The 25,627-nt window shown below is 57.7% G+C and overlaps 1 protein-coding gene across 2 annotated transcripts in view; it reads left to right on the top strand.

Moving 5' to 3' along the window:
• MYO7A (myosin VIIA) overlaps positions 1–25,627 on the top strand; it is a 67,877-nt gene that overhangs the window by 7,429 nt on the left and 34,821 nt on the right. For both annotated transcript variants that reach the window (XM_058545547.1, XM_058545546.1), the window contains exons 3-16: positions 5,337–5,521; positions 6,073–6,194; positions 6,274–6,416; positions 6,674–6,787; positions 7,991–8,144; positions 9,221–9,297; positions 9,923–10,042; positions 10,857–10,999; positions 11,999–12,209; positions 12,731–12,866; positions 15,866–15,972; positions 21,713–21,850; positions 23,706–23,864; positions 24,273–24,365. In XM_058545547.1, the coding sequence (XP_058401530.1) occupies positions 5,337–5,521; positions 6,073–6,194; positions 6,274–6,416; positions 6,674–6,787; positions 7,991–8,144; positions 9,221–9,297; positions 9,923–10,042; positions 10,857–10,999; positions 11,999–12,209; positions 12,731–12,866; positions 15,866–15,972; positions 21,713–21,850; positions 23,706–23,864; positions 24,273–24,365 (1,902 nt within the window). The remainder of the gene's footprint in view (positions 1–5,336; positions 5,522–6,072; positions 6,195–6,273; positions 6,417–6,673; positions 6,788–7,990; positions 8,145–9,220; positions 9,298–9,922; positions 10,043–10,856; positions 11,000–11,998; positions 12,210–12,730; positions 12,867–15,865; positions 15,973–21,712; positions 21,851–23,705; positions 23,865–24,272; positions 24,366–25,627) is intronic.

Here is a 25,627-nt window from a genome sequence, read left to right as displayed (position 1 = left end):
TCTTCACACGTGGGGAGTCGATTGTAGCCTGAATCAAGGAAGAAAGGCAAACATAGGATTCATCAGGGAGGGGGGAGGAAAAAAACCTCAGACAGTCCAGGCTTAGTGAACCTTGTTTGTGGAATTTGGGGGGTAGACTGATTAGCTGGCAGCTAGCGGAGAAATCAGCCTGGATGTCATGTCCTTGAGTAGGCTGACCAGGGGATCCAGGAAAAGAATTCCAGAGGTTTATGGATTCTCCAGAAAACCTTGAGATCTGCACCATTTGCCTCATTAGAAGTTTCACCAGTAACCTCTCTGCCTGCTTTTCTGGGTGAAGGAGGAGCCAGGAGGGCACAGGGGATAGAGCCAAGATGAGGTGTCTCAGCTGCCTTCTTGTTCAGGGGCTCATAGTCGGGAAACCAAGCCGTGGCACTTGGAAGCTCCCCAGCTAGGATACTCTGTGGGCCTAAGATTCTGGGTGTCTGTTGGCCTGGGGGGCCGTGCTTAAGAACTGCGGGTTCACGGAGGTGTCCTCCGTTTGCTGGCTCCAAACGTGGCTGTGGATGAGGTAGGATTAGAGCAGAAGAAGCGGCCGGGCCATGGTCCCACCTGGAAACCATACCTGTCCCTAACCATGACAGCCGCTGGTCACTTCATGGCTTGGGTTACCCTGGGCACAGCCCCACCACCCAGGATTTCTTCAGATCACCATGGGCTGGGCGGACGCTCTGTCCCTGACTGCCCACCCTGGGCTTGCCTGCTTCAGCTGGCCAGCCCCCAGGAGCCTGAGGGACAGCATGCCAGGGCCATAAGTCAGCCCTGGGCACCCCAAATTGAGGAGAGCCCACAGAGGACACCTAGCAGTCTCTCATTGGGTGGTCTCAGGGGCTGGCCCTGGGTCCTACAGGGAACAGGTGGCAGGGCTGGTGGGGCCCTGGGCTCCCTGATGCTGAACAGAGGCTGGAGCCCGGGTCTGGGAGGTGGGAGGCCTGGGTCCAGGTCTTGGCATATGGACCCAGGCCTGGAGTCCCTGCCCGTCTCTGGTCTCAGTCTTCCCTCTGGCACAATGGGGAGACTTCTTGAGTGGGCATCTCTGTGACTCTGGAAAGGTGTGTGTGTGTGTCCCAGGATGGGGGTCTTGGTCTCCATGGCTTATTAAGGGGAGGCCCCAGGGCTAGCATGTCTGGGGGCTTCCTGGAAGAGGTAGAGCTATTCCTGCTGCGTGTCCTGGGGTGTGTCTCTCGCCCCAGAGAGGCCCTCTCATCTCCATCTGGGGACTTGGGGGCCCCTAGGGACCTGTATGCTGTGTCCTTGACTTGGAAATAGTCCTTATCTCTCCCCCACCCCAGCCCCTGGTCCCACAGGGCAGGTTTTATTACTGGAGGCTTGAGCAAGAGGCCTGTGCTGGGCAGCTGGGCATTAACCCTCTGCTGACTGTGGAGCCTTGGAGAGAGAGGGCCAGGGGGCTCCGGGAACTGCCGAGAGCCTCGAGGGATGGGTAGGCGCTGAGGCCTACAGAGGGGCATGACCGGCCTGGGTCTCACTGCCAGCAGTGGCCAAGCCCCTTGCTTCTTCCACTTCCCCCATGGCCAGCTCCACAGTCCACAGGTGCATTCCGGGGATTTGGGGAAGCCCAAGTGGGGAGGCGAGCTGCGGTTCTGGTGCCAGGGTCCCTCCTGCATCCCACTCCCTGCTTATCTGCTGTGTGACCTTGGCAAGTCCCTTCCCTCTCAGAGGCTCAGTTCTCCCATCTGATGAGGGGGGACATGACTACACCTCGCAGTGGCCTTCTGAGGAGCAAAGAGGATGACGGCGTGAAGCTGCAAAGTCCTGTGCTGACAGGGGTCTTCCTGGCCATTAGCGTGACCTTGCCCTTCTGCGGGGAGGGTCCTGTCACTGAAGGAGGAGCCTCGTTCTTATTATTTATTTTGAAATGGGTGTACGTGCTACAAATTGGAGTTTTCCTCCTGCCACAGGGAGAATCACTGCTACTCATTTCTCACCTATCCTCCAAGAGAAAGACTATATATATATATATATATATATATATATATATGATGTGTATATATCATATGTATGATACAAAATTATATATATAACTTTTTATTTTTCTGCATGAGCGGTAGCATTGCTCCCCACACTGTTCTGTGCTTCTTCCACCAGCCACACGCCCGGGACCATCCTTCCTGTCCATGTAGGTGGGGCTGCCTCAGTGTTGCTGACGGGCCTTCCCCTCAGCTTCCTTCTAGCTATTTCCTGTGGACAGCAGTTCATTTCTTCTCCACCCATTAATCTAGTCACTCTGCAGACATTTGCTGAGCGTGTCCTGTGTGCTGTGCGTGTGTGCTGGGCCCAGGCAGAGGGGAGGCGAGGCTGGGGGCAGAGGCCTTGAACCAGAATTATGGGGGAGTCAGGTGGACCAAGTGCAGGGGGCTGTGCAGGCTGTGACGGACCACACAGGAGGGGGCCCGGCTTCCTGCAGGGGGTCAGCCCAGCTCGGACCCGAAGGATGAGCAGGAATTATCTGGGTGAAGGGGCAGGGCATGGAGTGTGGTGCTTTGAACTGAAAGTTTATATGGAGGGAGCCTCTGGCTGTGGGATGTGGCTGGCCAGGGCCAGGGCTCTGGTCTTCTGGGCAGGGAGAGGATATGGACTTTGTCCTGAGGCCATGAGAAGCTGCCTGAGAGTTTTTAGCAGAGGGGTGATACGGTCAGATTTTTTAAAAGCTGACCCTGGCTCCCCGTGGAGGACAGATAGTGGGGAGCAGTGTGGAAGCCAGGAGCCCACTGGGGCAGCTCCTGGCCAGGGAGGCGGCTGTGCCAGTGCAGAGAGCCGGGCTGGGATGAAGGAGAGGGAGGCGTCCAGGCGCCTCCCAGGTCCCGCCCTGGGCAAAGGATAGTGGTGGCACTGCTGGCTGAGCTGGGAGGCTGAGAAGGAGCAGGGTTGGAGGGGAGGGCGAGGTCTGGTCTAGACATCGAGTGGGGACGTCCGGGAGGCAGGGTGCTGAGGGGCCTGGGGCTCAGGAGGGCCCTCTGGGCTGTGGGCAGAGTGGAGAGGGCCGTGGAGGTCGGGGGTGGGACAAGAGGGTCCAGGCCCAGCCCTGGGAGGGCTTCCCGTGGTGTCTCAGCGCGCCCTTGGCTCTCTCCAGCACTGCCCCTGCCCTGCGCTTGGTCCCGAGCCCGCTCTCAGGGCACCTCTCTCCAGCTCTCACTCCCCTGTTGGTTCATTAGGTCTGAAACAGTGTCTCCGGCTGCAGCCTCTGCAGCTGCTGTTCATCCTCCCACAGCTGCCAGGGTGACCTTTCTCCAGCAGACCTCCCAAATATCACGCCCTTTCACGCCTCTGTGCTTGATTCCCACTGAGGAGCTAGCCGTCTGCTCCCCCGCTCCCGCCCCTGCCTCCTCGAGTGATCTGCGTGCCTCCGCTGAGCTCCCGCACCCCCAGGCTTTCCCTCCCGGCGTCCTTCCTCCCGTCATTCTCCCCGCGTGTCTCAGTGAAGGGTTCTCTAATGACTGCGTGGAGCCAGCCTCAGGCCACGTGGTGACCGTGGCCGGGAGGTTAAGTGTCACGTTGTTAAGGAAGTATCAAGAAGAACGGACCGTGGCACCTATGGACAGCCGCTCTGTACCAGGCGCCTGTCAAAGGTCATGTCCTTTTGTCTTTACAACAGCCCTGGGAGGTGGGTGTTAACTACCCCGTTTTTACAGATGAGCAAACTGAGGCTTAAGCGGCGAAGTGATCTACCAAAGGGATGTTCCTTGTGGCTGACTCCCCCACCCCGGGGACCGGAGTCTGGCTGGTTCCCACAGCTAGGCAGGGCTGAGCTGGAGGGAATGGTGGCTAAGGCATCCCGTGCTGGGGTCGGTGGGCTCTCCTTGGAGAAGTTAGCCCTGCCCTGGGCTGTGTGGGGTGTCATTGGTAGAGAAGGCCCTTACCCCGACACTGACCAGCTCCCTTTTCTCCTGCCCCCCGCTTTCCAACCTCAGACCAGCTGTGGAGGGCGGGTGAGTGTGGCACGGAGCCGGCCCCGGCTCGCCTTATGTGCTTGGCCTGGCTGCTCCCCGCCCCCCCAACCCGCCCCAGCCTCCCTTCCCATCCCGCCCCATTTTCCTGCTTGGGCTCTTGCGCACGGTCAGTCAGTCAGCACGGTGAGGCTCAGCTGCTTCTGGTGTTGGCTGCTCGGAGGAAGAGCCCGGAGGGGAGAGGAGAGTCCTCTGGGGCCCAGAGAAGGGTGGTGTCTGGCCAGGTCTCCTGGCCCAAGGAGGACAGAGCCAGGACTGGAGCCTGGGTCTTGGGCGCCTAGCCCAGGGCTGCTTTGCATGGCCACCTGGCCCCGGGTGGGTGTCTCCCCTGGCAGGCTGTGCAGCGGCAGCGCTTTCCCTCCATGGCTACCTGGGCTGAGGCTGCAGGGGCCTGGCTGTGCTCTGGTGTGATGCGCTGAGCCCTGGGCGGGAGGGGGTGGGCGGGGCTGTCACCTCCCCTGTGCGGTCCCATCTTTCTTCAGCCTCTCCGGGCCCAGATGTCAATACATCCATCACCAGTTATAGTCTGGACCTGACCTTTTCAAGCTGGGGCGGGGAGGGTCTGGAGGAGGGCGCAGTGGCCCCTGAGTGCCTCCTTCTGCCCTGGTGGCAGGAGAGCCAGGCTCTGTCGTCCCCTGTGTGGCAAGGCCTGGGGCCCACAGCAGGAAGTCTTGAGTATAGGTGGTCAGTCTGTGTACCAAGAGAGGAGCCCAAGGAGAGAAAGCCCCCAGCAGGCTCTCTGAGGTGCCCAGGACAGCTGGGGGTGCTCTGTCCCTCAGAGCACAGGGCTCCCCTGCCCTGAAGTGATGCCACAGAGACTGGGACCCACCTGGCCCCCAAACCACATACCCAGCGCCTTCAGCTCTTTATGGCTTCTACTCACCCTCACCAGCCCAGCCTCCACTCTGGAATGGTCCAGGTTATGACTCCAAAAATTTGGGATGCAGGGCTTGGAGGCAAAGGGGGGAGCCAGCATTTGAGGAGTACCTACAGTGTGCGCTATGAAGTTTCCATTAATTTCCATACACTTACGTTCTGCCCATTTTACAGATAACGATAATGACATTGAGGCTTAGAGACCCTCCCTCCTCTCCCCACTCCCTTCCTCCCTTCATCAGACATCACTGAGCACCTACTCAGAGCCGGGCCCAGTGCCAGTCTGAAGGCCCTGGCCCCAACTCATGGGGAGGTAGGGCTGACCCCAGGGCAGTGTGCCTCCAAAGCCAGCGCTCTCCCTTCCAGAGGGCCAAAGCAGGGCAGAGCCTGAGAGCTTTCTAGAGTCAGAGCCTCCCCATTGGGAGTGGTGAGCTCCCCGTCCTTTGTTGCCCGCAGACGTACACAGGCTCCATCCTGGTGGCCGTGAACCCCTACCAGCTGCTCTCCATCTACTCGCCAGAGCACATCCGCCAGTATACCAACAAGAAGATCGGGGAGATGCCCCCTCACATCTTTGCCATCGCCGACAATTGCTATTTCAACATGAAACGCAACAGCCGCGACCAGTGCTGCATCATCAGGTGGGCAGCCCAGCACCAGCGTGGAGCTCCAGGCTTAGCACCTAGAGCTCCAGCTCTGAGCCCCGTGAATGCCTCTAGGGATTGTCTATACGGTCAGCAATGCCGTGAAGCTCAAGAACCAGACCGTATGTACTCTGTGCTGCATCCTAATGTAGAGAATCACCTCCCCTTTCCCCGGCCTTATATCTCTATTAATGCCACCAAAGCTCATGTTAGCTTTTGAGGCCAGCCTTGCTTACTGCTGGATCCTATTAAATTATGATCAGTTGAAATCTCAGGCTTCTGTTGTCTCTTGGGCAGAGGGTAAAAGGACAAAGGGTTGATTTAGTATCTGGTAGGTGCATGCTCTATGGCAAGTATGGATGGAGGGGCGTGAGTGTCTGAATGAAGGGGAAGGAAGGTAACCTTTGGATGGGGCAGACCACTGAGCTCCTTTAGCCCTCCCCTAGCCCCGGAAGGTCCTTCTTGTCAGCCCATTTTACAGATGGGGAGCTGGGGGGTGCAGCTTGGGGCTGTAACAGGTCCTGCCTCTCCCTGGGTCTGCTCTGCAGTGGGGAGTCTGGGGCAGGGAAGACCGAGAGCACGAAGCTGATCCTGCAGTTCCTGGCGGCCATCAGTGGGCAGCACTCATGGATTGAGCAGCAGGTGCTGGAGGCCACCCCCATCCTGGAAGGTAGGGCCGGGGCTCCCAGGGCGCAGCTGGGTGGCCGGCTGGGGCTGACCCTGCCCGTGACCCTCCACCCCCCCTGCAGCATTCGGCAACGCCAAGACCATTCGCAATGACAACTCCAGCCGCTTCGGGAAGTACATCGACATCCACTTCAACAAGCGGGGCGCCATCGAGGGCGCCAAGATCGAGCAGTACCTGCTGGAGAAGTCGCGCGTCTGTCGCCAGGTGGGCCTGAACCCCGGGCAGAGACCCCGAGCCTCAGGGGCGGGCGGGGGACACCCGGCTGCACAGCCCAGTTGTCCCTCCGCACCCTGTTGCCTCCTTGTCTCCGTGCCTGCAGGCCACCAGGAACCCGCCGCGGGGGCTTGTTCCTGAAAGCCCTGTTGACATCGTAAACCGTGTTTGCGGTCTGCCCCCCATGCGGACCTGTCTGCTGCCTCATGGCCCCCTGGTCCCCCAACACCCTGTGCCCCCCTTTCCAGGCACCCGATGAGAGGAATTACCACGTCTTCTACTGCATGCTGGAGGGCATGAGTGAGGATCAGAAGAAGAAGCTGGGCCTCGGCCAGGCCTCCGACTATAACTACTTGGCCATGGTGAGGCCCAGGTGGGGCACCGGGGAGGGGACACCCATCCCAGCGAGGTTGGGGCCGGCCCCTAGCCTCTCCCCAGCTCCAGGCCTCGTGGCTGGGAACTTTGGCGTGGGCTTTCTCCTGTCCCCTGACCTGCCCCAGTGCACCCTGGGCTTGTATAGGCCATGAGGCCTGTCCCCCACTTGCTAGCACACACCTGCTTGCACATGCATCTAGATAATTTCTCACCATAGACACATATTTCTAAATGGGTGTGGATGTCCCAGACACAGGGACACACAGGCACACACGTACCCACACGTACACACAGGTGGACCTGCCTGCATGCATATGCTGTGTTAGTTCAGTCTTTGAGGATGTGGAGACTGGAAGCTCTGCCGGGGCCCCCAGGATTGTAGGGTGCAGGCTGCCGTGGCTTTGGCTTTGAGGGCTCACTGGTCTCAGTGCCCAGGTGCCAGCCTCTTGCTGCTGTCAGGCCACTGAGAAGAAGTGGGCCTCGGGGCCGTTGCTGCTGCCTGCACCAGTAGGGGACCATGCACATGGCAGGCTGGCTTGGGGGCACCAGCTTCCTTAGCCCTGGGAGAGCCCATGCCTGTTTACCTGGAGCTGGGCCAGGCCCGTGGATGCACATGTGGGCCATGGCACCTGAGGGATATGGGACAACAGAGTGGGGGGTGTGTGTGTTGTAGGTGTGATGTGGACACTTCCTGTAGTTGGCTGGCACATGTGAGCACACACATCCACACACACACACACAGGTCTCGTAGGCTCACACAGTGGGGCAGACCCCTGTCGATGCTCCACTGTCTGCAGTTACCCCCTCCTCCTTCCACACCAGCTGCACCTGGTGAGGGGTCAGTCCCTGGGGGAGGTGTGTCCACGGTAGGGGGGAGCGTGGTAGGGCCTTGTTGCCGTGACTGCAGGCAGGGTGACGGGGCAGGCTTGGCATCAGTGACCTGCTCCTCTCACTCCTGAGAGGAAGGGGCATCTGGGGCTCCCAGATAGATACGGGAAATGTGTTCTTGAGGAGCCCCGGCAGGAGCTTTCCAGACCTTCTGGAAGAGTCACGGAGCTCATTAGGTGAGGACGGTGCCCCAGGCTGGCCTGGCCTGGCAGAGAGGGTCCTTCAGCCCAGGCACTGCCTCTCTGGGGTACCTATGGCCTCCCTGACGCCTCCTGCACCCCACTGTCCCCCCTGCCCCCCAGGGTAACTGCATCGCCTGTGAGGGCCGGGAGGACAGCCAGGAGTACGCCAATATCCGCTCCGCCATGAAGGTGCTCATGTTCACCGACACCGAAAACTGGGAGATCTCGAAGCTCCTGGCCGCCATCCTGCACCTGGGCAACCTGCAGTATGAGGGTGAGGGGTGTGCGTGGTACTCCCTGTGCTGGATCTAAGGGCAGCACAACACCTAGCCGTCCACGGGGTATTGGTACCTCAGTTTCCGTCCCAGCGTGTACCCTCTTTGGGATGGAAGGCGGGGAGAATTCACCTGCGGGTGGATTTGAACAGATCTGCTGGCCTCAGGTGTGGTTTCACTGTGCTGAAATTCCACCACAGAGATGTACAGATAAAGTTTTTAAGGGTTGATTATGGGCCCTTTAAGACCCCTTCCAAATTTGGTTTCTTCTTTAAGGTCACATGTCTCAGAAAGAGGGTAAATCTTTGAACTAATTCACACTAAAATGTGAGTGACTGAACAGCCACCTTCAGAGAAGGGGGAAAGCTGGGGAAGGGAACATGTTCACTCATCGAACACTCCCTGGGCACCTACTACGTGTTAGGCTGGGAGCTGGTCCTCTGAGACAGGCACCAAATCCCACTCTGCTCCTCTCTTGGTACCCAGAATAGCCCCCAGACAGAGTAAGAGCCTGGACCTGAAGTTGAAACTGTCCCTCTGGGAAGGTTTGCTCAGTGAACGAATGAATGATCCCAGCTCTAAGGAGCTCACAGTCTAGTGAGTCTTGAAAGACTAAGAGACATAGAGAGAGGGTGCACCAGGCAGAAGGAAGAGCTTGTGCAAAGGTCCTGAGGCCTGAGAGAGCAGGGCACGTTTGGGGAAGGGCAGATGGTATCAGGCACCGAGCTAGGCAAGTTTGCAAAGCCTGTCTCATAGGAGCCACCAAGAGCTCTGGGGGTCTGGAGGGGAGGTTGGGGGAGAGGAGCGTGGCTGCCAGTGCCTGCTACTCAGATGCCGGGCATGGAGCCAGGTGCTGGGGGTACAAGGTTGCCACCCTCATGGTGCCCATGGCTTACGGTGAGAACATACGTCAAACACATATTGACCCAGAGAAGCATCTAATCACAATGCTGATGCCCTCTGTGGACAGCGAGGCCCCCTGAGAGCAGGCGTGACAGCCCAGTCCTGCTAGACTGCCCCCTGGCCCCCATGCCCGCCCTCCCTGGCCTGACGCCACGCCTCTTGCTGCCTGCAGCCCGTACCTTTGAAAACCTGGATGCCTGCGAGGTCCTCTTCTCCCCGTCCCTGGCCACGGCCGCGTCCCTGCTCGAGGTCAGTGCCTGGGCTTCTGTCCCCGCAGCTGCTTCTGTTTCTCTCAGGGACAGCTTTGACTTTAGGCTCGGGAAGCTGGGCATGTAGGGACGAGGCAGCTGGGCCCTCTGAGAAAGTTCTAGAAGTTCAATATTGAGAACCAACTGGGTGCAGGATCTGTGCTGGGCCCGGGTCCCAGAGGAGGAGTGGAGCCCAGAGCCTGGAGTCTCACCACCTGTCCTAGCCCAGCTGCCCTGGGGGTGGTGGGGGTATAGGGGGCCCTGGGCTGAGGGCCCTGAGTGCGTCAGTCTGTCAGTCTTTTAGCAAACACTTACTAGGCTCCGGCCTGGTTGGAAAACGGGGATGAATAAAGCCAGAGTCAGAACCAGTCCTGGGAGGGACAGTAACATGCTGGGGGGGCGGGGGGGGGGTGGCGACTGTCAAGGAGAGAGCAATTCCTTCCGGTCAGCATTGGGTGCGATTTGACAGTTGGGGAGGATTTGGCTGTGGGGCCATGGGGAATGGCATTCTTAGTGGAGGGAACAGTCTGAGCACCTCCTGTCTGGAAAGTGGGGTGGGGTTCGAGGTGTGGGTGGAGGGAGGGGCGAGCCGGTGGCTGGGTGAGCGCCTGATGTCGCCCCACCAGGTGAACCCTCCAGACCTGATGAACTGCCTGACCAGCCGCACCCTCATCACCCGCGGGGAGACAGTGTCCACCCCGCTCAGCAGGGAGCAGGCACTGGATGTTCGGGATGCCTTTGTCAAGGTGGGCCGTCGTGAAGTGGCCACCAGCTCTCCCTGCCCCTCGGGAGGTTGGGTTGTTGATGGGCAGGAGGCGAGGAGTCCATAGAACTGGAAGGATGTCTGGGCCTTGACCCCACACTGCCCTTGGGTCCAGGCTCTGGCCACTGGCTCTCTCTGGGGCCTGGGCAAGAGTCTGTCTTCCCCTGAGCCACATGCGTCCCGCAAGGGGCTGGGTGTTGTGCCCTCCAGGGGCCCTGCCAGCTCTGGTCCCCTCAAGCTCTCCACCCCTGGCCTGTTTGATCTCCAGCCCCTTGGGCCTCATGTTGGATCATATTCTTTGGGCACTCCCATCTGCTGTGCTGTTCCCAGCCCAGGGGACACCCTCTCTGGTCTCTCCAAAGAAAACACTGCAGAGGAGCTGGGTTGGGTGGGGAGGGCCCCCAGTCCTTCCTGTTCCCATGGTCACCCCTTTGAGCCCCTCCCCTGCACCAGGCCTGTGCTGGGTTCTGGGACCCTGGAGATATTCAGAGCTGATGAGGGAGCAGAGATGGATGGAGAGATGGAAGCCCAAAGGAGGGCTCCTCCTCAAACTGTGAGGTCAGGGAAGCTTTCTCCGCAGAGCTGCTATTGTAGAGCTTTGAGAAATGAGTAGGAATTGTTCGAGCAGGAAGGGGGCTCCGGGCAGAGGGGACACCTCGAGGAAAGATTTGGAGGTTGCAAACTGTGTCGTTCCACGGAAGGGGCTGGAGCAAGGCGCCAAGGGCCCAGGAGCCTGACCTGTGTCCCTGGGAGGGTGTGGCTGGGCCTGCGGCTGACGTGGCCGCCCCTCCCCTCAGGGCATCTACGGGCGGCTCTTTGTGTGGGTCGTGGACAAGGTCAACGCAGCGATTTACAAGCCGCCCTCCCAGGAAGTGAAGAGCTCCCGCCGGTCCATCGGCCTCCTGGACATCTTTGGGTTCGAGAACTTTGCTGTGAACAGGTACCATGTGGGGCTGTGCCCTATGGGGGCTTTCTTTCACAACACAGACGTAAGCAGTGTCACATCTCTCCCTTTAAACCGTATTTAGTCAGTTCCGAGCACACTCTGGCAGGCTGTTGGAAAATCTAACGTCAGTCATCCTGGCGGGCCCCATCCCAGCCAGTCCCCGGGCTCAGCTGAGGCCAGCCAGGGTGGGGGAGGCTTTTACACTCCAGGCCCCACTGCTGATCTGCTTGGTGTCCACGCTGCAAGGGGCCTTGAAGCAAGTGAGGCCGGGCCTGAGCCAAGCTTGAGGTGGAGGTCTTGGCCACGCTTGGGGTCCCGCACCTCTTGGGGGCCGTGTGAGGGGCTGATGGATGGAGCAGGCCCAGGTGGGTCCTGGGGCTGGAGCCACCTGCTCTGCCCCGCTTCCTAGCTGTGTGACCCCTGGCAAGTCACTTCAATTCCTGCAGTGTTTTTGGATGTCTCAAAGCCCTCCCCCCCGAGACCAAACCGCCCCCCCCCACTGAATACACGAAGTGTCACGTGGGAGCCCGCTGAGTCGGCAGCTCAGAGATGTCAGCCATCAAGGCTCTGCTTGCCAGATCTCATCAGCCCCCTTCCCACGTCCTGGCACTTTGGGTCTCTCTTTGTGGCCCACCTCCCCAGTGCCCTGGCTCTTCCCATCCCAGGGGCTCTGCCGGGGGTTTGGTGCCCACCCGCCAGCCCTCTCGCAGGGCCTGGTCATGCAGGGAGCAAGAGTTCTAGCCTTGACTCTCCTTCTGACTCACTGAGTGGCCTTGGGCAAGTGCTTTGCCCTGGCTGGGCCTCGATGTCCTCTTCTGAACGTGGAGGGGGTTGGACTTGACAACGCTGCCCAGGTCAGAGGTTGGAGATGCCACGATGGGAACAGTGTGGCCAAGGGCATGCTGCACACGGAGCGGAGCCGGGCCCCTGAGCGGTGGAGCAGGGCCTGAACCACACCCCAGCCGTCTCGTGTCCCCCTGCCCCGCCCTGCAGCTTCGAGCAGCTCTGCATCAATTTCGCCAATGAGCACCTGCAGCAGTTCTTTGTGCGGCACGTGTTCAAGCTGGAGCAGGAGGAGTACGACCTGGAGAGCATCGACTGGCTGCACATCGAGTTCACCGACAACCAGGACGCCCTGGACATGATCGCCAACAAGCCCATGAACATCATCTCCCTCATCGACGAGGAGAGCAAGTTCCCCAAGGTGGGCCTGCAGCAGGGCCGGACCCTCCGCTGCCGCCTACCAGCGGGGAGCACACAGGTCCTCTCCACACTCGAGCCTCAGCTCTCCTCACCTGTAAAATGGGACAGTGATACCTACCTCTCTGGGGGGCTCTGGGGCCAACTCAAGTGCATTCATCTGACATTTGTGGATCACCTACAGTCCGCTGGTCCCGGACTGAACGATGAGGATCTGAGCACTCAGCCGGCACAGAATAGGTGCTCCAGACACGGAATATGTCTTGGAGTCGGGAGGGTCTGCTCCCAGGATTTTAATCGTGGGAAATAGATTTTCTAAACTGGAATGTACTATCAAGGTTGTGTAGTTCCAGTTCACCCGCTTAACGGATGGGGAAATGAAGTCCAGAGAGCTCCTGTGTGGGGTATAAATCAAGGGAGGCGAAGCTCTCGAGAAAGACAGAAGAGGGCGAGCAAAGACATGGGGCCTGGAGAGTGGGGTGGGGAGGAAAGGGCGGGCTGGATGGCTGCCCCTCATTCCCGCAGGGCACGGACACCACCATGTTGCACAAGTTGAACTCCCAGCACAAGCTCAACTCGAACTACATTCCCCCCAAGAACAACCACGAGACCCAGTTTGGGATCAACCACTTTGCAGGCATCGTCTACTACGAGAGCCAAGGTACGGGCGGCCTGTCCCTTTCCCTCTCTACCCCTTCTCAAGCCCGGGACAGAGACACCAGAGGCCTGGAATGCAAAGAGGGAAGGGGCCTTAGGAAACATTGGGCTCAGTGCTCTTTTTTTTTTAGGGATGTTTTTTAAATTGTCGTAAAATATATATGATATAAAATTCACCATTTTAACAATTTTTAAATCTACAGTTCAGTGGCATTAAGTGCATTCACAATGTTTTGCAACCATCACCATTATCCATTTCTAGAGCCTATGCATCACCCCAAATAGAAGCTCTGTACCCATTAAACAATAACTCCCCATCCCCCTCACCCTCCAGCCCCTGGTAACCTTTATGCTATTTTCCGTCTCTATGTATTTGACTATTCTAGGTACCTCATATACATGGAATCATACAGCATTTGTCTTATTTCACTTAGCATAATGTCTTCGAGGTTCGTACATGTTGTTGCATATGTCAGAATTTCCTTTTTATGGCTGAATAATATTTCATTGTATATATACATATATAAATATAAATATATATATGTATATATACACACCACATTTTATTTATCCATTCATCTATTTTTTTGTTTTTTTTGTTTTGTGAGGAAGATCAGCCCTGAGCTAACATCTATGCCAATCCTCCTCTTTTTGCTGAGGAAGACTGGCCCTGGGCTAACATCTGTGCCCATCTTCCTCCACTTTATATGGGACGCCACCACAGCATGGCCTGACAAGCGGTGCCTCGGTGCGCGCCCGGGATCCGAACCGGGCCATCAGCAGCAGAGCTCGCGCACTTAACTTCTATGCCATGGGGCCGGCCCCCTATCCATTCATCTATTGATGGATATTTGGGTCGTTTCTACCTTTTGGCTGTCGTAAATAGTGCTGCCATGAACATGGGTGTACAAGTATCTGTTTGAGTCCTTGCTTTTAATTCATTTGGGTGGGCTCAATGCTGTTTTGTACATATGGGGAAACTGAGGCTCAGAAGGAAAGGTTAACTGTCCTCCATGACATAGCCCATTAGGTGCAAAGCCAGGCCTAGAACCAGCCCAGTTACCACCAAGACTCGGCAGCAAGACCAAGTGTGAGCTTTGAAGGGATGCGTTTTCTTTCCTCCTGGGACATGCAATTGTGTTCATTTTAAAGCTAGAAGTGAAGATGAGGCTCAGAACAGTCAGGTGTACCTCACTTGGAATTCTGACGGGGACTGTCAAAAGCCTGCAGAATGCCCTTGCCAACCCCACCCTCCCACCCGATGTAAAGGGCTGGCCTCGGCCTCGAGTGGGCATCAGCTGTAGGCTGTGTCTGCATTGAACTCCTGCCATTCAGCCCCAAAGGGGCCCGCCCACAGTCAAAGTCCAGTGAAATTCAAAACAAGCAGGCAAAGAGCGATGGGTTTCGTACTTCCTTGTTGAGTTGGTCCAGAAGGCGGTGGAGTGCATCAGTGAGCCGTGATGGAATCTGAAGGCTGCCCAGCCCTCCTTAAAATATTGGATGTGAGATCTGACCTGCTGTTAGAAGGAAGGAAGCCAATGTTAAGTTTGAAGGACTGTTGGGCAAACAAATGGGTCTGTTGTTTGGAGTAACAGAGGATTATATTTTACAGTTCAGTTCAACCAGCAGTCACTGAGGTCTGTTATGTACCAGGCTTCAGGCTGTTGCTGAGGATACAGAAATGAAAACTGAGCGAACTCTACGTGAGGCTATAAAATTATAGGATGTTAGATCTGGAGGGAATATAAGGGTCATGTACCTTATGGATTTGGAAACTGAGGCCCAGAGAGGGAAAGGACTTGCCTAAGGTCACCAACCAGTTTTGAGCTACTTTAAACACTTAAAGCATTTTGTGGTTCACAACGCACTGTTTTAATCCAGCATTTCATTTATGAAGTGGGTGGTGTTAGGGGATCTGAAGAGAAGCAAGAGCTTATGGGTACTATCATTCCCATCTGACAGATGAGGGAGCTGAGGCCAAGAAGGGGACCCTCCTAGGATCCCATAGTGAGTCTGTCATAGAGCTGTAATTTGAGCCCGCAAGTCCATCCCAACTCCAGTGCCCACCCTTCCACTGAATGCCTCCTGCAGCTCACCCCTCCCCAGATGCCAGGTGGGCAGCCCCGCACTGAGTCTCTGTGCTGTCCCCCAGCCAGGGCAGCCTGAGGCCTGTGGGGACAGGGTGCTGCTTCTCTGCAGTGTTCCTCCTCCCAGGCTTACGCCGCCCTTGGGCACCCCATCTCCTGCCTCACCCCAGCGAGGCCCCCCATTAACCAGTTCCTAACTCCTCAGTCCCTGGGAATGGCAGCGTTCTCTGGGGTCTGTGTGGTGCAGAGGAACCTCCCTGAGCTGGCGCCTGGGGTCCTGGGTTCGAGTGTTAACTGCCTGTGGCTTGCTGTGTGTTGTTAGACAACTTGCTTAGCTTCTCTCAGCATCGGCTTCCTCCCTTGTGGGATGGGGAAGAAAATCCCTGTCTGTCCCACATACACAGGGGAGTCGTGAGCATCAGTGCTATGAGGGCACTTTGTAAAACATAATGCACTGTCCAGATACAAAGCATTTTAGATTAATCCCTTTACTATTTGCTGGTACCAGATCAGCATGTGCTCTCTCCCAGGTGACACACTTAACAGGGGCTTTTGACACCTTTGTTCAAAAGACTAAGGCTGGCATTTCAGGCACTGGGGTGGCTCAGTCAGGAAGGTGGCCCTGCTCCCTCCCGGGGACTGAGACCCCTGCGCTTCTCTTTGACCAGGCCTGGAAGAGGGGGCTGTGTGCTTGGGAGTTCCAGTTCCGGCTCTGCCCTCCCTTTCTCTGTGATCTTGGGCAAGCTGCTCTTCTCTCCAGGCTCAGTGTCCCCCACTGTGAGATGGCTGTGGTTGGACTAGGTGAATTGTGAGGGTCCTCCTGGCCCAGACATTGCGGATCTGGGGGGAGACTGAGTCTTGTCAGGCAGAGGTTGCTGGAGTTGGCAAGATGTGACTGCTTTTTGCCGCCGCCCAGGCTTCCTGGAGAAGAACCGGGACACCTTGCACGGAGACATCATCCAGCTGGTCCACTCCTCCAGGAACAAGTTCATCAAGCAGATCTTCCAGGCCGATGTCGCCATGGTAACGTGGGGGCGGGGCTTCCATTGGGTGGGAAGGGCCCCCAGAAGCCAGGCCTGTGTCTAGGCCACCCTTGTCCAACTTCAGCCGAGCGGGACAGTGCTGTGCTGTGAGGAGCCTGGAGGCCTCCAAGATCCTCCCATCTGGTTCTCTTGTACTGATCGGGGGTGCAGGTGGGGTCGCATGAGAGGCCACAGAGCAGAGCCTGATCAGACTCTGTTTACCACGGGGGTCCCCCCGCTGGACCTCCAACAGGGAGCCCTGGTGAAGGGAACACGTCCAGCCTCGAGGACACGGATGAGTGTGGGTGTTCAGAGAAATGGCACAGAGGGCATATTTGGGCCAGCCCTGGGCCATACTGGGGTGGAGAATTTCCCACCCTCTACATTGCCTTTGTCCCTAGAGTTGTATAGTCTGGTGGACTTGTTTCCTGCAGGAGTGTATGCTTTTTGATTTCATATTTTCCTCCCGTCCCACGGCTTCCTAGAGGGTGTGTGCAGGGGCTCACAAGGAGGGCAGAGCTGCTGCCCCCTCAGTACCTGTCCAGGTGTCCGTGCTGCCCCGGCCCCCAGGAGCCCAGACCTCTGCCTTGAGCATCCTCATCCCTCCCTGGTGGGTTTGGCCCTCCGTTTTCTGACCCACCACGTTCTCCTTGCCCCCCATCTCGCCCTGCACTGTGGTTCCTGTTATAGTTTCTCTGTGGTTATTCATCGGGCACTCTCCGCCAGTCAGCAGCTTCTGCGAAGGTAAAAGACCCCAGCCAGGGGCCGGAGGATGGCGGGAGAGGCCTCAGCAGCCCCTGGGGAGGCGCTGAGCCTTGGGAAGAGGGCCGGCTTTTTCTTCTTCCTCTTTTTTTTTTTTTTGGAGTGTGTTTTTTTGTGGCGTGGTTTGTGGAGTGGTTTTGTTTTTTGTTTTTTTAGTTGTGTGTACTGTAAGCACCTCAGTTTCTTAAAGGAGGAAACTGAGTCCTAGAAAAAGAGGCAAGACTTGCCCAATGTACCCCGTGAACCAGGGCAGAGCCGGGACTCGAACCAATGTCTCCCAAGTCCTCTGCTCCCACTGAGTCTCTCTGAGGCATCGAGGCCTGCTCCTCCTGCCAGACCCAGCTAAGCATTTCGACGTCCGTCTGAGACTTGGTCAGATCCTCTGATAACCTTGCAGAGCAGGAGAGTCAGTGGTATTTTCTGCGTTTTGCCGTTGGGGGACTGAAGCTCAGAGATGGGGTGTGACTCACCCCAAGTCACAGCATCCTGGGGAGCAGGCCTAGAAGTCATCACCCCTTGACCTCCTTGGGCCCTGGAGCAGCATCCCTGCTGCGTCCTGACCACCACCGCCAGGTCGTGGCTCCCAGGGGCTTTTAGTCCCAAAGGTGGTGGGTAGCCCTCAGCAGCAGCGTAGCCCTGCCATCCCCTTGGCCTCCCTTCTCTCTTCTCAACTCTGTTTCCTCTCTGTCTGATACTGATGTCCTCCCACATTTGGTCTTAATGCTGAGTCTCTCTTCCTTCCTGCATGTCTGGCATCCCCCTGCTGCCAAGTGCCTCTCAGAGTTCTGAAACAATTTACAAAACCCATGGCAGCAGAGCAGGGCATCGGGCACATCAGGGAGCCTGCCTGGATGGTGGCCTCTGTCCTCTGCCCATGGATCGGCCCTGATACCCCCCAACTTCTGGCCCACACTGGCCCAGCTGGCGGACAAGTGAATGTAGGGCCACCGCCAGAGAGGGGCCCCAGGCACTGAAGCTCCAGCACCCAGCAATTGCCACCCCGAAGTTCCCATATCGTAGGGTCACAGCATCGGTGAGCCAGGTGTGGCTCTGGGCTCTCCCCCACTCCCTCCTCTAGTCCCCAGCCCACCCCCTGCCAGGCCCACTTTGCCTCCTGGTCTTGGGCAGTCCTAGAAGACCTCTGAACCCGTCTTCTCCTCCTGCCCCTTCTCCTCTCTTTCCAAACCGCCCGGAGGCATCTGGGGGCTCTCCATGAAGTTTCCTGTTCTGAGCCTCCTTCCCCTGAATGCTGGGGCTAGAACCCACCGGCTGAGGGACCGTGGAGAGGTCCAAGCATAGGTCCCTGGGGTCTCCAGAAGTGGCTTTCTCCTGCAGGAGTTTTTGGAGCACAGAATTAGAACACAGCAGGGACACATTTGATACCAATGACATCTACTCTTCTGGGCCAGGCTGTGAACTACACACTTACACAGCACCCCTGTGAATCATGACTATTGCCCCCACATTACAGGCAAAGAAGCTGGGGCTCAGAGAGGCCATGGTGCTTGCTCGAGATCACACAGCCTGTAACACACAGGGATTTGACCCAGGTCTGTCTGGGGGAGGAGGGGGACTTGTCCAAGGTCACATACACATGAGGCTTGGCTTTTCACTGTACTGTGCTGTCTCTATAAGCGTCGCCTCTAGTGAAAACAGTGCTTTGTAACTGCTGGGAACGTGATGGCTCTGTCAAGGGAACATGGAGATCAGCTTAGTGAAGTGTGGATCAGTGAATAAGTCAGTTAATCCAATGACAGAGCACTAGCTGCAGTGCCGTCCTCAGGGTGGAAGCCCGCACCCTCCTCCCGGGGGTCTGAACTCACGTCCTGCCCAGGTCCCCGACCCCTGGATCTTCATCCTTTGACTCTTGTGTCTGCTTCCCCCGGGCGGCCCCAGGCCGTGCCGCTGGGGGGATCGTGAGCGGTGAGGATGGCGGTTCTTCCAGGGCCTTGAGGACCCCTCCATTAATGTCTAACCCCAGTCCCATGTCCCAGGGCCCTGCGTTCACAGGCGGCCCATTCACTCTCATGCGGGTGACTTCTCCCCGCTGCTCTTCCCAGCCCCGTTCGCGGCACGCCCAGGTGTCTGCCCCTCAGGTCCCCTCCGTGGAGTCATTCACACTGACCTTTAGCCTTTTCACTTCCGCCTGTACCTCCTCCCCAAATATCTGCAGATTATCCCAGAAAACCACAGATATCAGAAAGGACAGCCCTTCCCCTCAGTGAAATAAAACCAAATCAGAAGCCCGGGGAAGGGGGAGCAGCGCTGCCGCTCCATAGCTCCTGTTCGCTTGTTTCTTCTTCAGTCACATGTATTGAGGGCCCATTATACGCCAGACATTGTCCTGTGTCCTGGGGACACAGTAGCGAACAAAACAGAAAAATCTGTGTCCTCATGGGACTTACATTGTGGCAGAAGGGGGAAATAGTTAATAAGCAAATAAATAAGTAAAATGTATAGTATGTCTGATGGTGATACAGGATATGGAGAAAAATTAAGAAGGGAGAGATGCCGGTGGTGGGGTTTTGCAATTTTGAATAGGGGCCAGGAAAGGTCTGACTGAGGAGTTGATAAGGAGGTGAAGAAGGCAGCCATGTGCATTCTGGAGGAAAAGCATTGCAAGGAGAGGGAACAGCAAGCGCGAAAGCCCTCAGGTGCTTTTTTGAGGCCCAAGCCTGCCTGGTGTGTTCTAGGAAGAGCACGGAGGCAGGCGTGGCTGGAAGGGAGAGAGCAAGGTGGAGGAGAGACTAGAAGTAACTGGGACCAGACCCTGTGGGACATTGTCGGTCCTTACTAGACCTTAGTGTTCATGCTCAGCAAACTGGGGAGCCACTGAGAGTTTTGAGCTGGGGGAGACATGACTGGATTTGTGTTTTAACAGCCTCCCTCGGGCTGCTGTGTCCATAGTGGAGTGGAGGAAGGTGTGGAGGGTGGGGGACAGAGCTGGGAGACCGGTTTGGAGGTTATTGCAATAACCTGAGACAGCCATGCTGGCGCCCTGGACCAGGCTGACAATGGAGGAAGTGGTAAGAAGGGGTTGGATTCTGGATCCATTTTGGAGGTAGAGCCAATAAGATTTGCTGACATGTTAGATATGAGAGAAGAGGAGTTGGGGACGGTTCTTAGACTTTTGGCCTGAGCAATTGGAAGGTGGACAATCTTGGGGAGCCCATGGATGCTAGGAACCAGTTCAGCACTGCTTCAGTTCAGCTAAGTGTTGTCGATTTTTACTTGTGCCAGCCCTGGGGCACAAACAAGGCAGACCGGCCTGTCCTCACGGGGCCCACAGCCCAGCAGGGGAGACAGACAGAAGTAGTTTCAGCGTGATGATCGAAACCAAGGAAGGGTGTGTGCTGTGTGTAGTGTGTGTGTATGTTGCAAGTGTGTATTGTATGTACGTGCTGTGTGTATTGTGTGTCTGTGCTCTCTGGTGTGTTGTGTGTTGTGTATATATTATATGTGTGCTCTGTGTGTATGAGTGTGCTGTGTATATGCATATGCTGTATGTGGTGTGTGTTTGTGTGTATGTGTGTGTGTGTCTGTGTGTCCAGTGTGTGTGAATATGTCTGTATCTGTGCTGTGTGTGCACACACGTGTGCTCCTGGCCAGGGCTCTCACGCAGGCCGAGTACAGCCCAGTCTGCACAGCTCTCTCTCCAAGTGGGGGTCACCCAGTGCTGCTGCTGGATCAGGTTCTGGGGCAGCCGTGGGGGCTGCAGACCTGACATTTACCCTCCCCCCGTGCAAGTACTCCACAGCTGTCCTTGGTAAAATCCTAGAATATATTCCAAATAAAACTAAAACGGAAAATACGGCAGATTTCAGAATAGCAAGCGTTTGCTGTCTCTTGGCAAGTCTCCCTTCAGTCCGGGGACGCAGCATCTAGCGTTAGCATGGGTTAAACCCCTCTGCCTCTCCCCACGTACCTCACACATCAAGTCTGCACCCCTGGTTTTTGGTTCTACAGGATATCAGATAAAATTATGACTCACTTAAATATAAAATCTTACAATAATAATCAAATTCACTAATAAGAAATTCTCGCCCAAATGAAATTAGCAGGAAAACAGTAACATCCAGATGCTTTGGAATCGAACCTGGTTTCTACCTGCAGTTTCTCCGTGTCAGTCTGAGATGACCGCTTCCTGTCTGTCTGCTGCTCAGCTCCCCCACCTCATTTCACAGTATCCTGACAGGAGGACCCCAACAGGGCACGGAGGCGCAGGGGGTCGCCAGCCAGCTTACCCAGACAGGGGCTCGTTGGGCCTCCGGGGCTGCACGGTGGAAGGCCAGCTGCGGGCCGTCTTAGGAGGCTTATCCGGGCCGCCCCACCCAGCCTGCTGCTGACTGGCTGATCCCACAGGGCGGGGAGGAGGCACAGGCAGCGGCCCCCCCCCACACACACACGGTTCCCAGGTTGCTGTTTACAGACACCCACTGTGCCCACCATCCTCACAGCCCCATCATGTAGATGTATGGCACTGTTCCTTCCCATTTAGGAAACTGAGGGTCAGCGCTGTTTAGTGACCTGCCCAAGAGCGCACGGCGAGGCCGTTGTGGGGCAAGGTTTGAATTTAGGACTGGCTAACCTGTCTCTAGAGATGACTTAGTGTCCCGAGGTGACCAAGTCCGGCCACTCATTTATACAGGGAAGGGAGGCGGGCGACTCAGAGAGGGCTGTGCCTGACCCAGAGACACCCAGCACGCCAGGAGGGGACCCAGGGCTCCTCCTCCCCGTGCGGCGCTCCTCCTGGCGGGACGCTGTACCTCTGGGGCTCCTGGGAGGCTCCCTGAGGGGTGCCTGTGGTGGGGCTCAAGCTCTGGCCCACACCAGGCGGGTCACAGGAAGGCCCCGGTGCCCGCTTCCCTGGGCGGCTCTCCCTCAGGCCCTGACCCCGCCGCCCTCCCTCCTGCTTCCCTTCCCGCGGGCTGGAGGGGCGCAGGTCAGCCCCTCCCACGGCTGCGGTCCGTCCCCCCCAGGGCGCCGAGACCAGGAAGCGCTCGCCCACACTCAGCAGCCAGTTCAAGCGGTCGTTGGAGCTGCTGATGCGCACGCTGGGCGCCTGCCAGCCCTTCTTCGTGCGCTGCATCAAGCCCAACGAGTTCAAGAAGCCCATGGTGAGCCGCCTGGCGGGGGCCAGCCCGGGCCGGGTGGAGGGGCCGGGGTGGGGGCTGGGCAACGTGAGACTGTCCTCTCTGAGGACTGGCAAGTCCCGATTCACTGGAGGCAGCAGGTGCCCTGGAAGGAGCCTGGACTCTGCAGTGGGCTCCACGCAGGTTCAGCTCCTGACTCGGGCACCTTCCAGCTGGGTGACTGTACACAAGTCACTTAATCCTCTCACGCCTCAGTTTCCGCACAGATGGAAATGGGGCAGATCTTACCCACCTCCTTGGGGTGTTCCAGGCAATAATGCAGCAGACTGCCTGGCCTCTAGGAGGCGCTCAGGAAATGGCAGCATGGTTCTTGCTGTGGTCCTGACTTTGAAAGCCCCCTTTCCTTTGGTCCAGCCAACCACCACCTCCTCCTCAGAGCCTTCCTGGATTCCTCTGACTAGTTGGGAACTTTCTCGGTTTTGGCTCTTCTGAATAACCTCTGTTGGGCCCTTTCTGTGTGCCTGGTACAGGCCAGATTGTCTCTCCTCAGCCCCATTCAGCCTTCCCTACAGCCCATGAGGGAGGGACCGTTATGGCCCCTTCGGGACTGGAGGCTCAGAGGGGTTAAGGGGCTTGAGGCTGCAGAGCCAGGAGCCTGGGCCGCCCCTCACTGGGAGCCCACTCCTTCCACGGCTCTGGGAGGTGTTGTTTACCGCAAGGCCCTTCCCAGAGGCCCAGGGGAAGCTGGGGCCTGAGGGGTCTGGAGAGGGAAGGAAGGTGGGAGGCCAGAGCTGGGCCAGGGAAAGTGCCCGGAGGGAGAGGAAACAGGTGGCGGAAGCCTCTGCTGGCCCTGCCGCTGACCCCTGCCCCCAGCCCCCTGCCTGGAAACATTCCCCAGAGTGAGCTGGTCAGGCCCCCTGGGGCTCAGGACCTGGTCTGCAGGGACGTTGAGGGTCACAGAGGCCTCTAGCCAGGCCCCTCTAAGGCAGGAAGTCTGGGGGACCGAGGCCAGGGCTCTGCCAAGGCAGTTGGGTAGTGTTTCTCCTGCTTTCAGATGCTGCTGGAACGTTCTCTGGGCCCAGACCTCAGCATCTGTGGCCTGGACCTCGGGAGCAGGATCTTCTCACTGGTCTCCTGCCTCCCTGCCTCCTGTACCCCCCATCCAGCCTGTGCCCCGCTGCAGTGTGAGGCTTGGGTCTGAAATGCAAACCTGACCTGGTCACTCCCTGCTGCCTCCCTAGCCTGGCCTCTGAGGCCCTCCCCAACCCCTCCGGGAGCCAGGGCCGGCCCTGCCCTGCTGCCATCACAAAAACAACTTTGTGCCCGTTAGAAAAACGTGTCTCTTCCTTGAGGCACTTTACTGTCTGCAGCCAGAAAGTTGTCTTATTAACTACAAATCTATGATGGCTATAATGTGAAGGGCCCCCCCCCGTGGAGTTGTGCAAGGCACCCACCACCTGCACAACCATAATCTTGGCATGGATTAGTCCCCTCAGTCCCCGTAAAGTCTCCCAACACGTCCTGAGCTTTCAGGCTTCCACGCGTTTCCATGTGCTCGCCCCACCCCTCCAGTGCCCTCTCTCCTGTCAGGGTTAGAGCAAAGACCACCTCCTCCATGGAGCCCCCTTGAGATGTCCCAAGAGGAATTCAGTCGTCTTTCCTCTGTGCCCCCAAAGCGTGCAGCTCACCCCTCATGAGAGTCTCATTTCATGCTGCTTGTGGGTTTGAACTGCAGATCTGGGTCCAGTCCAGCCTTTGCTCATCTGCTGTGTGGCCTTGGCCTCTCTGGGCCTTTGTCTGGGGCTGGGAGAATGCAGAGCAGAGCTGGCCTCCCAGCGGGAGCTTCCAGCGCTGACGCCCTTGGCTCTGTGCCTGGCAGCTATTCGACCGGCACCTGTGCGTGCGCCAGCTGCGGTACTCGGGCATGATGGAGACCATCCGGATCCGCCGAGCCGGCTACCCCATCCGCTACAGCTTCGTGGAGTTCGTGGAGCGGTACCGAGTGCTGCTGCCTGGCGTGAAGCCGGCCTACAAGCAGGTACGGGGCTAGGGGCGTAGACAGTGGGAGGAAGGGTCCCAGCTCTGGGCTGGACAAGAGCCCCAGTTTTCTCATCAGAACATCAGCTCGTCCAGCTCAGGTACCGCTGGGAAAATTGGGGGTCAGGCAGTGGAGTGCATCCGAGGGCTTCGATCGCCATGCTCGGCTGGCTTGGACTTCACACGTGTTGTAACAGACGAGACCAGGGCTAGCAGGTGTGGGAGAGGGTTTTGGAATCATCTGGCCGAGCTGAAGAGAAAACTGAGGATCAGAGAAGGCAGGACCTGGTGGGGGTCACACGGAGAGTCAGGGGCAGAGCTGGAGCAAGAGCCCCTCCTCCCAGCCTCGGAAGGGACGCTCAGGTGGCCTTCCCGCTGGCGGGGCTGCTCATTCCTTGTGCACCCCCAGGACGACCTTCGGGGGACGTGCCAGCGCATGGCTGAGGCTGTGCTGGGCACCCACGATGACTGGCAGATTGGCAAAACCAAGATCTTTCTGAAGGTGAGCTCAGCCTCTGACTGGCTACCTTGGGGGGCTGTGAACTCCCCGTCACGGTGGGAGCAGGTCCTCATGGGCCTCTGTAGAGGGGGTGCAGCAGCCGAGGAGGGCAGTGCTGGCCCTTTGCAATTCTCCTGCCCTGCAGCCATGGCCGGGAGGAGCGGGTGCCAGACAAGCCTCTTTGGTGGTGAAAGGGAGATTGGTACTGAGACCTTCTGTGACCTGGGTGTGGGGTCAGAGCATGGGACGTGGGTGAGGAAACCAAAGGCCAGAGGTGGGTTCACCAAGGAGTCCTGGATTCAATCCTGACCCTGTGGGGTCTGCCCTGGGACTTGGCAGGTCACTGGCCCTTTCTGAGCCTCATTTTCCCAACTGTAAAATGAGAGGTACCTGTGTGTGTGTCGGGGGCGGGGTGGGGGCTCTTGAGTGTATCTTTAGGTCCCTTTCTGTGATTTCCTGCCACTCAGGGTTCGTCCTGGGCTGTGGTCAGCCATACGCCACCCACCTCGCTCTGGAGGGGCCTGTCGCCACCCCCCTGAGCACGCGCTTGGAGCTCTCTTGCTCCCATCCCAGCCTGGCCAGGACACAGGGAGCCAGGCAGTTGGGGAGGGGGCAGGGCTGGGAACAGGAAGCTGGTCGGTGGGGAGTCCTGGCCTTGGAGCAGAGTTTGCTGGGAGTTGGCGGTGGCAGGCAGCTGCAGCAGGGTCAGCGTGAGCTCCTGGCATGCCGGCTTCCCCATTTCCATTTCCGCTGTTCTAGATTTCTGACTGTCCTGGGTGACGGGGCAGGGCTCTTTCCTCTGGTATGGGGTGGGGCCCAGGAAGTCCAGGACAGCTGGGGGGAGGGAAGGGAGGAGCCAGTCGTGAGCTGGGGGAAGTCCTGGGGTCTAGTCCAGTTCCTCCCTGGCGGAGGGGCCGTGGGCCAGTCTCTTCATCCTCCTGAGCCTTCATTTCCTCATCGGAAAAGCGTGTCGACCGTACCTGTCTGTACTTCACCCAGCTGCCATCTGGAAGGCGCATTCTATGTGCCAGGCCCTGAGTGGGGCTTTTTGTCCACGATCTCATTTAGTCCTCATGGCAGCCCTGTGAGGCGGGATTATTATACCGATTTCAGAGGCTCAGAGAGGAGAGGCGAGTTGCCCAAGGTAAGGCGCTGACGTGGAGTGGAGAGCAGGGCTTCCGGCCTGGATTGGTCAGTGGGTAAGGGAGGGAGGGCATGCTGCATGATGGCATCTAGTGCCAGAGAGCTCTGAAGACCGTCGTCGT

Source organism: Diceros bicornis, chromosome 7 (assembly GCF_020826845.1).
Source record: "Diceros bicornis minor isolate mBicDic1 chromosome 7, mDicBic1.mat.cur, whole genome shotgun sequence".
Taxonomy (NCBI): domain Eukaryota; kingdom Metazoa; phylum Chordata; class Mammalia; order Perissodactyla; family Rhinocerotidae; genus Diceros; species Diceros bicornis.
The sequence above is the reverse complement of the archived record's forward strand: the minus strand, read 5'-3'. Positions and strand labels throughout refer to the sequence as shown.